Here is a 12,797-nt window from a genome sequence, read left to right on the forward strand (position 1 = left end):
CCTTAGCTGCTCCTCACAGGACATTCCTTCCAGCCCTTTCACCAGCTTTGTTGCCCTCCTCTGGACGCATTCAAGTGTTTTAACATCCTTCTTAAACGGTGGGGCCCAGACCTGCACACAGCACTCAAGGTGAGGCTGCACCAACGCTGAGTACAGCAGGATAATGACCCGACCGGCTGGTTATACTGTGTTTGATGCACACTCTTGGCTGCCAGAAATTTTGTCCCTCTTTCCTAATGGCTGACAATTGTAGACAGTAGGATTTGTAGCATAGAAGCAGTTCAGTATAAGAGCCAGAGTTCCGAAAAGGCTAGTAGTTCAACATAAAAGTCTATGATAGCTCAACATGTATTCCCCAGCTATTTCCCAGTTATAAGCTTCATATATAGCATTATTTATGTTGTAGCTTTCCTAGCACATTATAGTCAGCACAGCACATTCACTTATATATGAAGTGGCTCCCTCCACTTGCCTGGAGTACCATCGCCAACCTTTAGTCCACAGCGCAGTTAATCTTTGTTGTTTATAAACCATGAGATGCCACTGCAGACCTGGATAGCATGCTGTGAAAGCAGGAATTTGGCCAATAAAAGGGTAGATTTACTTTGTAATCTTCACTGAGTTTTGCTGACAGCCACTGCAGCATAAGATCAAAGGCAACAGGAAACAAGGCATTTTTAGCAGTGCAGAGGTGGCTTGCTTTTAGGCAGAGCTGGCCACCAAATGTGTTGGCACCATGTATTGGAGAAGCCAGGTACCACCTCCCACGTTAACTGCCCAGTTCCAGGAACTTGGATCTACTCTACCTGGACGTAATGCAGGGGTACCTAGCCTGGAAATTTTGTGAGTCCTACTCAAGGTATGAATTTCGCCATGGGATCTAGCACCGTTTGGTTATACAAATGTTACATGTTGACTCTTCTTGAAGTAATAGGTATACATTTTGCACAGTATCACTATTTCTGGCCAAAAACCTTCTCAAATAAAAAAAAACCATGAGCCCCGTAAGCCTTGTAATTCAGTCATGGAGAATACAGAAGTGAGGAAGTATGATCTAGAAATGCCTGTTCCACAATGACCTCAAATTCCCTAGTGCAAGTCTCAGCAAGGGTAGTACTGTATTTATGGCTGAAAAAGGCATGAGTCTGTCTTCTGTAGCTGATTGAAACAAGTGAGGAATAGCAGGCTGCAAAAGCCTTTCTCACTGAAAAGAGGAAGAGGCAAGTATCAGAGAGAAAACAGAAACTAGAATTTTTGCATATAATGTATTTTTGCTTGGAGTTATACTGAGTGCCTTGGTGCCAACATGGGTCTAGCCAAACCTAGCTTTGTTATCAAAGGACCCAGCTTTTGCTGAGCTTGCTGGTGAGAGGTGAGAAGGAGGTGAGGAAGCTGTTCTTTCTTCTGGTAGATCCTTGAGCAGCAAATCATGTGGAGACTTCTCTGGCTATATGTACGTTACTCCAGCCACTGTGAGCACGCTCAAGTCCACGTCAAGTCCACTCTAATATCTGGCTATTGGTTGACAGAGAACAGATGCTCCAACTATCTTGTTCTGAACTTAGGACCTAAAAAAAAGCATTGTGTTCGAGTTTCAATAGCAGGTTAACCCTGTAGCTTCTAAGAGAACAATCAATTGGAGTTAGAATTCAGTATGCAAGCAACCAATAGGCTATAGCAATATCTTCTGTCTAAAACTGTGTTTACTTGAAAGCCAAGCAGCTCTGAATTTTTAAAAGCTCCATAAGGGAGAAAGAACATCGTCTTGTTTTTGATAAAATGCAGCCAGCATAGCCTCCACAGTTAGCATGAATTCACTTACCTCTTAATATAATACCTGTATATATGTACTGATGTAAATGTGCTATTTATATTAGTATAAGTAGTTGAATTCCCTTGGAGGTGAAACTATTACTCAAGAAGGACGTGTGGCACTCAAATGCCTGGCTAATTAATACAGTAGTTGCCTGCCGAGAATCCAGTTTGGTTTTTTTCACCAGGACAATCATCTCTCAAACCTTTGTTCAGGGTGAAATTTGCACAGACTCTGATTAAAATTTGCCCAGAATACAGTTTTGATCATAGCTTATTTTTGTTCTAATGGAAGTTCTGCTTCCACAGAGATGCTGGCCTCCTCAAAGTCAATGGCGAAACTGCCAGTGACCTTGCTAGGTAGCTCCCTGTAAGCTTCAGTCCAATTTTTATTCAAGAAAGGAATGCAGAATAATGAGAAAAAAAAATATCTCTTTTTCCATACTATCAAGAATATGTATCTCATAACCAGGTTTATTCTTTACGTGCTTTTATGGCTGTTACTTTCCAGTACCACAATGCTGATACTGTAATAAGTACCCAGTATCTTCCGTTTTCACTCTGGACTCCAGTCATGCATTCTGATTAATAATAAAAAGGACAGTATTTAGGGGAACACCCCACCCCACAATATGGAATATCATATTTAATGAATGAGGCCCGAGTGCAGCACTTTTAATAGAATTTCTAAGCAGTTGCCTCTGAAGATAAATTAAATGGATTAAAGTCCAAATTGCTGCAGTATGGAGTTGATAATTTTTCAGTTCTCTTTGTATCGGTAACAGGAATTAGAATATAAATTTTGCAGGAAGCCTTGCTGGAGGACTTGACAGAGGAAGAAAGAAATATGTATGCTAAGGAGGAGAATTTGGGGTATCTTCAACAAATATGTGCAGATTATTTATTCCAACTCTTAGTAAGCTTAGGTATAATATTTAGCACGTGATAAAACAGGAATTAATATATGATAACCCGTAGTGATAGAAAATGCCATATCTGTGAGTAATACTTTAGGATTTGGGAGTACCTGTTACAAGAAACTTATGCCTATTTGGTACAACTTAAGCTATATGGGTGATCTGGTGGTATCAGTGATACGGGACAGATTTCCACAGACAAGAGGACAGGAGAATCATCTTGATTGCCTGTGAGCCAATATACCTATTTCGTACCCTGTTGAAATTAAGGTGAGATGATCAGATAAGTTTGAATATCCTGCATAGATTATCATAACACTTTATTTTGTGTAATTAGTTAATTTATATTATGAATTCCAATAGCAGGGTCTGAACTCAGACTGCATTCGTCTTGCTTTGAATCTGTGTTCATGCAGATTTCCCCATTTCCAGATACCTACATACTTTATTCTGTAGCCTCAAGCAAATTCAGACCTTCTGACCTAATAGGTTAATACCCTGGTTTTGTTCTTTAAAATAACCTTTACTCTGGATTTTAAAACTATCTATCTGCTGTATTGATTTATTCTTAATTTAGTCATACTATTCCATGATCAAATTAAGTAAAATTATTTTTATCTGTTCCTGAAAAAGCAAAGTATTTAAAGAAAGTGGCTTAAACTTTTACAGTTTCCCAAAAAGTGTCTAAAAATCCATATGTGCCATTTTGACCAAATATTCTCATTTATAAAGTGATTTAATAAAGGTTTATGGGGTTTTGTCATTTTTTGATTATGATACATTAATTGGTACTCATTAAAAAATATAATACTGGTCTGTTAGACCTTCAGCACCGACCATGGTTGGAAAGTTGGGGAAATGTGCACAGACAAGCCCAAAGTCATTGCAGCACTAAGCGTTGCAGTCCCATCCGCCAGCCGCCCACGGGGACTCACAGCTTCCCCGTAGGAACCAAAGAGCAATTTCCTCAAAAACCACACGCACGGCCACCATGTGGGCCCGACCAAAGGTCCATCTGATCCTGTCTCCAGCTCAGTGGCATTGGTCGGGAAGGTGTATTTTCTAGCCTGAGATGTATCTCTTGCAGTGTGGGTGTGCTGACAGCTGCAGTTTCCCCAGATGTAGGAAGCGACTTTTTTCTCTGTTTTCTGCTTTGTTCCTAGTAATTTTTGGCAGTTATTTTGCTTTTTTGGCTGCTCCCGAACACTGAGTTGCCCTTTTTGTGGAGCAGCCTGTGAAGGGCTCAGGATCCCTGGTGGCAATGGCCAGAGCCCATCGCTGCGTGTGCAGCATGTGAATTGTTTACTCCCACCCGGACCTCTTTATTGGCACACTTCTCCATCTGCCGATTTACAACCCAGTCACGTAGCCTGTCATCCCTCGCAGCTGGCCCTTACCCCTGCCAACCTGCCTAACTTCATGTCGTTAGGAAACTGTCACCTCATCGCTCGCCCCCTTGTTCACGTTACCTATGGTTATGGTGAAGAGTGCAGGTCCCACAGCAGACCTCTGCAGAGCTTCAGCTGCTTCCCCCATTGCTGTATTTACTCCTCACTGGTTTCCTGTCTTGTACTGAGCCTTTTATCCATTCCAGCACCTTCCCTGGCTGCTTGTTTTCTGGAAGGCCCTTTGGAGTGGGATTTTGTCAGAAGCCTCTTAAAAACCTAGAAAGAGAAAGTGCATCTCCTTTATCAGTGTGCCTGTTGACCCCCGTCAAAGGACACCCGTGAGGCTGCAGGATGAATCACCTAGCTTGCCCAGTATGTATAGCTGAGCAGAGTCCTGTGCTTTATGCTGTGCTAAGATGCCTGTTCCTCACTGTTGCTCACTCTCTCTAGCACTTACCACTCTCTTTCAGAGTTGAGTTGGCAGCTAAGTGGCTGAACCCTTTCCTTCAAAAAGTGGAGGTGGTGTGTGTGCTCCTCCTCAGTAGCTCAGTGCATAGAGCAGCCGCCCACCCCCTGTGCTAGAAGGAGCAGGGATCCCGTCTGCCCAAGTGGGTACCCTAGTCTGCAGGCTTTCCAAGGCCAGGGGAACCTAGATATCAGCAAAGCTGGTCTGCTCAGAATAGAAAACATCCTTATTTATTGGGAAAGCGTGAAGTGAGGAGGTCATTTGCCCAGAGGAGAAAAAGAGAGGCTCTAGGCCTTGTTCCAATGACTACTTCAAATACAGAATGGAAATGTCTTGGAGATGACTCTTAAAATGAGAGATGGAAACTCTCAAATGTGTCTTTGAATCCTGACAGAGTCTGAGTGTAAGAAGGGCACAAACCTGCTTAGGAGTCATGGTGCTTAGGCATGCCCAGGAACAGATTCTTTGGCATCTGAGGAGCTCTAGTGCGGTTGGGAGGAGGATACAGCTGGTGCAAGCAGCTTTGGCAAAGCTAAAGCTAATTTGGAGAAGGAGGGAATGTCCCTTGATGCAGAAGTTAGGCTGTGCATGCTCTCATTACTGTTCTGTGCAGCAGAGATACAGGCCTTTGGAAAGGTTGATACATGGAGATTACTGGCTTCCGAAATGAAGTATTAACAGTTCCTTAAAACCAGCTATCAGGATGACCTGCGAAAGGAGAGATCATCGTGGACAATGGCATGAGAAAGCTGCACTAGCTACTGGGTGATCTGCCAGGTGACAGATGGGTCCCTAAGACCTCACTCTTTAACCTGACCAACTGTGAAGAAAATGCCTGGGCAACACATCTGAATAAATATCATTTAAGATTTAGACAACTACAGTGGCAGTTAGAGCCGTAAATCACTTTGTGGATTTGGCACTTCACCTTCTCTTCACAGGATGATGTCTCAGCTATTTTTTAACACCTTAGCTCAAAAATCCTGGGCAGCTAAATAATGCATAGCTAGCGTGGTAGACAGGAATGGGATAAAAACACTTTGAGGAGTTTGGGAGTCTGCTACTGAGGCAAATAGTATTGTGTGTCCAGAAAGCCACCAGAAGTCATCGTGTGTGTTCTTAGGTATGTTTGTAACTGGTAAGTAATTGTGTTGGAACCAATGGTCTCCCACTGATCTCTCTCTGTAGTAATTATTGGGTGAAGAGGAAGTCACACAGCATTCAAGGTTGTGAGAATATACCTTGTGCGGTGCCCAGCTCCAGTCTCCCTGCATGTCACGTATTTCTAGAGCTCTGACCACGCTGAGGGTCAGGCGCTGTCTTACAGGACTTGCCTCAGCTCCTTCTCCCCTATTTATGATAAGCATATAATAGTTTTGCAGGCTTTACAAACTTGTTCTGTGCAGTGTCCAAGCAGCTACAAAACATTTGAGCCTTGAGGATGGCTCATTTGTAATTGTCACAGAGACCTGTGACAAGATTCTTCCTTTTGTCAGAATTTTTTCCAGAAGCCTGATTTAAAGAGCTGTTTAAGAATATGCTTACGTTGAAGCACATTCATAGCCTGGAGAAGCTGGCGGAGTTGTGCATTATCATTAGGCACGTGTTTCAGTCCCTAATAGGCAGGACCTTAGTCTGTGAGGGTCACTTTCTCACTCTGAAGGGTTGGCAAGGGCACCCAGCACTTCTGTAATACTTCTTTCACTCATTTGCTGACTAGGGGGCAACAGCTAAAGCAGTTTATTGGTGACAGCTAAATATGTTTGTGTGGCGGGGCCCAGCCCTGAGCCTACCAGTGCTGTCTGCGGTGGCTTTACTCTCTGTTCCTGACAGCAGTGGTAGAGAGGTGGGACTCATCTCACCCAGCTTCAGACACCTACACTAGAGACACCTACTTCTGAGCTTGTCACCCCAGACTGTTTAGAGCTGGTGGAGAGAAACAAGCACTTGGAGAGGGTGATTCATCTGGCTTGTTTTAATTGTCTACTTTAGGAGGAGATAAATCGTGCTATGGAAGTGTCTTTTTTCTGTCTACTAACTATGCAGAAAGTGTAAATGACTGTCTCAGATATACAAGTCTGCACAGCAGATGTCTCAAACTGAGAAGATGAATGCCACCCTTGGTTTTTATCAGTATCACATTTTTAACATATACAGTGAGGTACAGCGTGGTCCTATGGTAAGCCTTTAACTGGCTAGCTGTGCACAGGAGTCTTAAGCCTTAAAGCACTTTTGAAGTGGTCTGGACAGGCTATTTAAAGATGTTACCTCTGCTGGGGTGGATTTTCTCTAACCCAGTGCAAGCATCTGTAGTCAGTAAGAAAGGGCACATCATCTAAGGCATCTACCTTACGTGGGATGGGTAGTGCCTTCCAGTACCTGTTTTTCTGCATGGCCTCAGCCGGGAGCATGGAGTGAGTAGCTCAGGTATAGATGTCCCTACCACAGGTATCTGAAGTCAGCTGAGAGGGGTCTCACCCATAATGGAGGAAACAGAAGGACGGCTGTTTTCTGGGGTTGGGGATCCCCGTGGGTAAGGGCATTGGCATTAGCGTTGGAGGTGATTTCCTTCCTTTGCTTCTGAATGCCATGGGAGAGACGCTGGGCTGAAAGGGAGGGAGGAGGAGTGGTTCCAGTTGGGATTTATGAAACAGGAAAATGAATGTACAAAAGGGAGGATGAAAAGCCAAAATTAGTAAAAGCAAGATAGGCATTTTCCTCTATCTCAGCATCTTGATTTGTTCTTTTGGGGGATACAGTAGCATACAGAGCAGTCTGCTGCAAGGAGCAATGGAAGAGTTAAAAGTCTGAAGGAGGATGTCCCGAAATAAAATTCTTTAATGTCCTGCCTCATCCATTCTGAAAAGACATTTTGCCATCTTTAAATTCATGTGTATTCTGTTGCCAGCTGGCCTTTGTGCAGTGTTAGAAAGAGAGTGAGGAGCTTCTCTTCCATGTGTGGGTTTGATGTCACCCCATCTGTGCACCTGCGGTTTGGGCGAGGAAGATGTCCCCATGGGGACACAGGGACTGGGCAGGGAAAGCTACAGCTCTGGGTGTTACGCGTGCCAGCTGTCAGGCAAGTCCCCAGCACCGTAAATGAGAGGATGATGCCCCATGGGTGTATATCATCTGTAGCGTCCACCATTTCCAAAGACAATCTGGCTTTTGGGAGCAGATTATGTCCCAGGTATCCTCCAGGACAGTGCCGCATCCACTTGAAAAGGCTGTGCCCATTTGACATCTAGCCCTCTGGCAGCACAGGAAATCACGAGGGCACAATACAGTTTCACTGACAGGTACTACAGATACTGACAGATACTACCCGACTCAGCCTGTAGCTGTTAATCACCAGGACAGTGATTTTTACCCCAAAATATGGGGCCCATCATCATGAAACCCATCATGCCTGGGATAAGTTTTTACTCCATCCAGCATGTAAATGCATCCAAAGAATGAGCATTCCTAGAAATTTAAGCCTTGAGCTGCAAGATCACTTCAGAAGTGATACATGCGGTATTGTCTTTTGCTGAAAATGAATGTTTCTGTTGGTGTGTTTAACACAAAATTAAATGTACCTGGACAAGTCATTTTGCCTATGGAGCAGAGAAGACATCAGTAAAGTTTAGCTTTATTTCATAGGGAGTAATTGCCATGGAATAGAGTTAAAAGGCAGCGATGTTCATGCAAGCTGTCCAAATGAACTGCTGACTCATGAGTATGTGCACAGTACAAGGGGGAGCAGGGTGGGTGGCTTCAGCCCTTGGTGGGGAGAAGATCTTCACCACAGTGTCTGTTCTGGGGTGTCCACCAAACACTGCATTATTTTATGTGAGTGTCTGGTGCATCAGATGGTATAGTTGTGATTTTTCCCCCTTTTCAGTGATTGCCAGGACTACTGGGCCAGAGGGCCAGACATGTTATCTTGCTGTCTCAGTGATCAATTCCTATTTTAGAAAAAATGACACAGCTTCAGTGTTGTGATTCAGAGCACCTACTCATCTTCAGATATCATATACCCTAGTGGCTTAAGGCATGTTCCCTAGTGTTAAATACTTTCAGCAGGAGGGGTTTAAATCCTGGTTTCCTGCTTCCTGGGGGAGTAACTGCAGAGAAGATGGGGACGGTGGGTACCCTGCTAGCTATCTTCTAGAAGGAGGAACATTTTTGCCTACCTCTCCAAGTAGTTTCAGAGATGCAAACTGCGAGTGGAGGAGGGCTCTTCCCTGCATTGACACAGTGGCACAAACCCCTCCTAAGCTCTTGCTTGGCACCCCGGCTGCCTGGATTTGTTTTTTCTGTGCCCAGATCTCCTTGTGGCCCATGGGAAGAACGCCGGAGTTCATTAAGGTGTGTGAAGTGTTTGGTGTTGCAGTGACAACGCCCAGCAGAAAAGCTTGAGAGGAAAGGAAAAATTCAGTAATCATTGTGGGACTTGTGTGGTAGACAGCAAAGAGGGCGCTGGCAGCTGCCCATTGGGTGGTGAAATTAAAAGAAATGAATGTACCGTTGTTCGGTAAACTGAATCCTGACCGGTCTGTGCAGCAAGTGAGGCAAGAAGCACTACTTACAAGCAATGGTGTGAAGAAAATGTATTTAAATGATTTTGAATGAGCTAAGGGTTCACAGGCAGCCTTTTTTTTTTTCAGTTCTAGCTTCTTCTAACTTTTAGTAGGTAGCTTGTAACCTTTCCCGTATGTGTTTGATACAAAGCCACGTTAACTTTGGATAATTCATTGGCCTGCTGGTGCATCTCCCATTACATGGGAAGCTGCCCACACAATCTTCTGTTGAAAACTGAAGTAAGTGGAGAGATCAGCAACATCCCCACCTCTCTTAAAGCCGGTCAAAAAGACTACATGTTTATACTGTTTATGCTGCTGTACATTCTTTTTAGGTTTCAGGATATCAGAGGCCACAGTTTTTCCCATTACAAAATACAGCTTTATTAGGCAAACTAACGGTACTCTTAGCTCAGATCATCCATTTCTTATCTGTGAAGAAGTAATTAAATAGTTGTCTCCATCGGAATAAACCTTTTTTTTAATAAAGTATTAGCTCATGTAAATACAAATTCAGGTTAACCTGAAATAAGAAGCTTTAAGAGGTTTTCCATTCCAAATACTGATTCTCACCAATAGAAGGAAGGATTTTTTTATGTGCAGATCTCTCTTAGTCTGCCTTGAACATATATAAATGTTTGGCAATAATAGAGTCTCTCATTATCCTGGCTGTACTTACATTTCTCTTTTCACCTTTCAATGCATGCAATGACCTCTGGACTCTTGAAATTGTAGGATCCTGGCTTTCAACATGAATTACTATTACATCCTCCTTCAAGTGAATGGACCAACTAAACTGAAGTCAGCGTTTAACAGAAATCACTGCTGAGTGTTGCATGCACGTGACTGACGGCTTTAGCGCATGTTAAATGGGGTGAATTTAAGGAAGGCAGGTGAAAGCCCTAAAGGCAGTGGCCTGCTGCTGAGGTCTGCCAGCACATTTTGATCTCGGTAGGAACTGAATCACCTAACCTCACTTTGCTCATTCATTCACAAGCTGGATACAGTATCTGCTGACAGTGGTACAATAGCAGGGCTATAGCAATTCATGTTTAAAGATGTAAGTAAAGGGCAAGGTATTTTAGGAGAGAAATTACTTTTTCATTAAACCAAGTGCTCTAATCTGTGAAAGAGACAAGTTTTGGAAACATAAGCCTGAAGGAGGTTTTGATGGCTGTCACGCAGCTGATTTGAAACCAGACATACAGTGGATGCCGTCTTTAAAAATTATCACCTGCTTTGTACAGTGTCTGTAACTGGGCTGATGGGTGCTCAGGTGCGTGGCTGAGGAGCCGCTTCTGCTTTGGGACCCTCGACACTGGGGTCAGCAATAAGGCATGTGTGAAACTGAGCTTTCCAGCAGCATCCCAGGCTTAGTTATACCAGGGCAAAGTTTCAGTCCACGTGCTGCGTTGCATTTGGTGCAGAACTTGAGCTAAAAAAAGTTGGGGTTGCCTAGTCTGAGATGCTCTTCAAGGCAGCCTGTGGGTTGGTCTAATTTTTGACATCTGGTTACAGCCTCAGGAGAGCTGTTTTGCTAGGGATCACTGAAATACTTGGTGATCCCAGTTCAGTATTAATCGTGCTACTTACATTGCAGTGATCGTGCTTAACTTCAAGATTAAATACATTGTCACTTCTCTCCTTTTAAGAAACACCATATTCCATAAGCTGCTCAATTCCACATTTTCCAAGACAATAACAATTCCAAGCGGTGTTGTAATCCCCTTTGCTGCTTTATTAAACTCAATGCTGTATTTTTCATTCATTTGCGCACCCTAACAGCATCAGTTTAAGTGGTGTGTTAAGCCTTTCAATGTACATCAGAGCAACATGTAATTTTCATTTCCATTTTACCCAGTGGCTTCTAAATCTAGAGGTGATAATTATTATTTGCATTGTAATTATGCCTCAGTTGAACCAGAGGCTTTGCAATGATCTAAAAATGAAGGACATTTTGTGTCAAGATCTGGTGAGGGTTTTTTGCTGGTAAAGCTCCACATGACTTCAGAAGGGCCTAGGATTTGAAAACTAAAATGCAGCCTGGATTTCCTTAGTAAGCCTTGTGTTTTCTTCTCCCCAGGGGATGAGCGCTCCCGGGAGTCTCCAGCCCCAGCCGAAGCACAGATGCAAGCTGGGGCGGAAGGCGGTGGAAGGGTGAACCGCTGTTGCTGGAAATGCTCCGTGGCGCAACTCAAGAAGATTTTCTGGGGTATGGCCGTGGTCCTGGGTGTCTGCTCCTCCTGGTCGGGTTCAACCCAACTAGCAAAACTGACCTTTAAGAAATTCGATGCACCCTTCACTCTAACGTGGTTTGCAACAAACTGGAACTTTTTATTCTTTCCTTTGTATTATCTTGGACATGTTTTTAAGTCAGCTGAAAAGCAGTCTCCAAAGCAAAGATACAGGTATGGGACCTTTGTTTTTTCTCCTGTGGCTCTTGCATGCTGCTCTACCTCTAGCGGACATTTTATTCAGATCAGCCAGTTAAATCAAACTTGCATTTGCTTTCCTCTTCAGGTTTGTTAAAGGATGTTCTGAATTCATTCTGTATCCTGTGCTAGGTGGTATGTTATTATTCTTAATACAATTTCACTCCAACAGTAAGAAATCCGGGTTTATTTCTGATACCTACAAGTCACGTAATGAAAGTCCGCATTTTCTGCAATGGCTTCTCAAGAGTTTTCTGTTCAAACCTCTGTGAACATAATTTTTTTATTAATATCTTCTTCCTCTACCCACAGCTGACTTTTATGGCAATCTCTGAGTAAGCTAAGCTTGCTTTTCTTTTCCAAACTCAGGACTAGTGCAGTGCCTTGAATAGCCAAGTAAAAAGTATTGCAGTATTTTCCTGGCATTATGCCCCTGACATCAAAGGCCAAGCTCTGATCCCAGTTAAACTCGAGCTGTTGTGTTTATTTCCGGGAGGAAGCGCAGTCATAACCAAAGGCAGCACTTTATCTTCAGCACACCTTGTCTTTACAGCAAGCCAAACCCACAAAGCCTGAAGCGCTCATGGAAAACCCTGAGTGCCCGTCCTCCGTGAGGGGCTGAGGATGCTCTGCCTGCTTGAAGGACTGCCTCTTGGTGAGCGCTCCATCTCATCTCATTTTGGCCTGAGAGGTGTCTGGGACAGATGGGATGACTCAGCCATCAAGATGTCCCGTGTCAGAGAGCTTCCCCGATACATGGAAGGATGTGAACAACGTTTTCCCCTTCTGTTACACGGTGGGGCTCACAGCCTTTTAATGAAGTAGCTGAGAAAGTAAACAGTAAGAAGTACACATTTCTCAGCTTCCAGCTGTGCAGCAGCGAGGTGGAAACTCACTACAGGAAAAAATCTAAGAAACCAGGGTACTCTGGCAACGCTCTACCTCAGATGACTAGGGTTAAGGTTATAAATGCTGAAATTGTGCTGCTTAGCCATCGTTACAGTTTCTTCATCTTCTAAATCATTCGGGGGCTGCAGATAAAGGAATTTCACATTCACTGCAGGTCCTAGAGCAGTACCCAGAAGTTTTAAAGGCATTTTCATAAGATGCCATGTTTCCTGCACTTCAGTCTTCAGTTTGTATTTGTTGTTTACTCCACAGCAAACGTCGTTGCTTCAGAGATGAGAGAAGCATGGAGGGTAGAGAAAGCAACAGTTTAA

At 43.6% G+C, this 12,797-nt stretch overlaps 1 protein-coding gene across 1 annotated transcript in view; it reads left to right on the top strand.

Annotated features, from left to right (window-relative positions):
• SLC35F3 (solute carrier family 35 member F3) overlaps positions 1–12,797 on the top strand; it is a gene marked incomplete at its 5' end in the record, with an annotated part of 193,948 nt that overhangs the window by 126,666 nt on the left and 54,485 nt on the right. Inside the window, one exon of the mRNA XM_009281788.2 lies at positions 11,229–11,553. Within this exon, the coding sequence (XP_009280063.2) occupies positions 11,229–11,553 (325 nt within the window). The remainder of the gene's footprint in view (positions 1–11,228; positions 11,554–12,797) is intronic.

This window comes from Aptenodytes forsteri, unplaced genomic scaffold (genome assembly GCF_000699145.1).
Source record: "Aptenodytes forsteri isolate BGI_AS27 unplaced genomic scaffold, ASM69914v1 Scaffold132, whole genome shotgun sequence".
Classification (NCBI taxonomy): Eukaryota; Metazoa; Chordata; class Aves; order Sphenisciformes; family Spheniscidae; genus Aptenodytes; species Aptenodytes forsteri.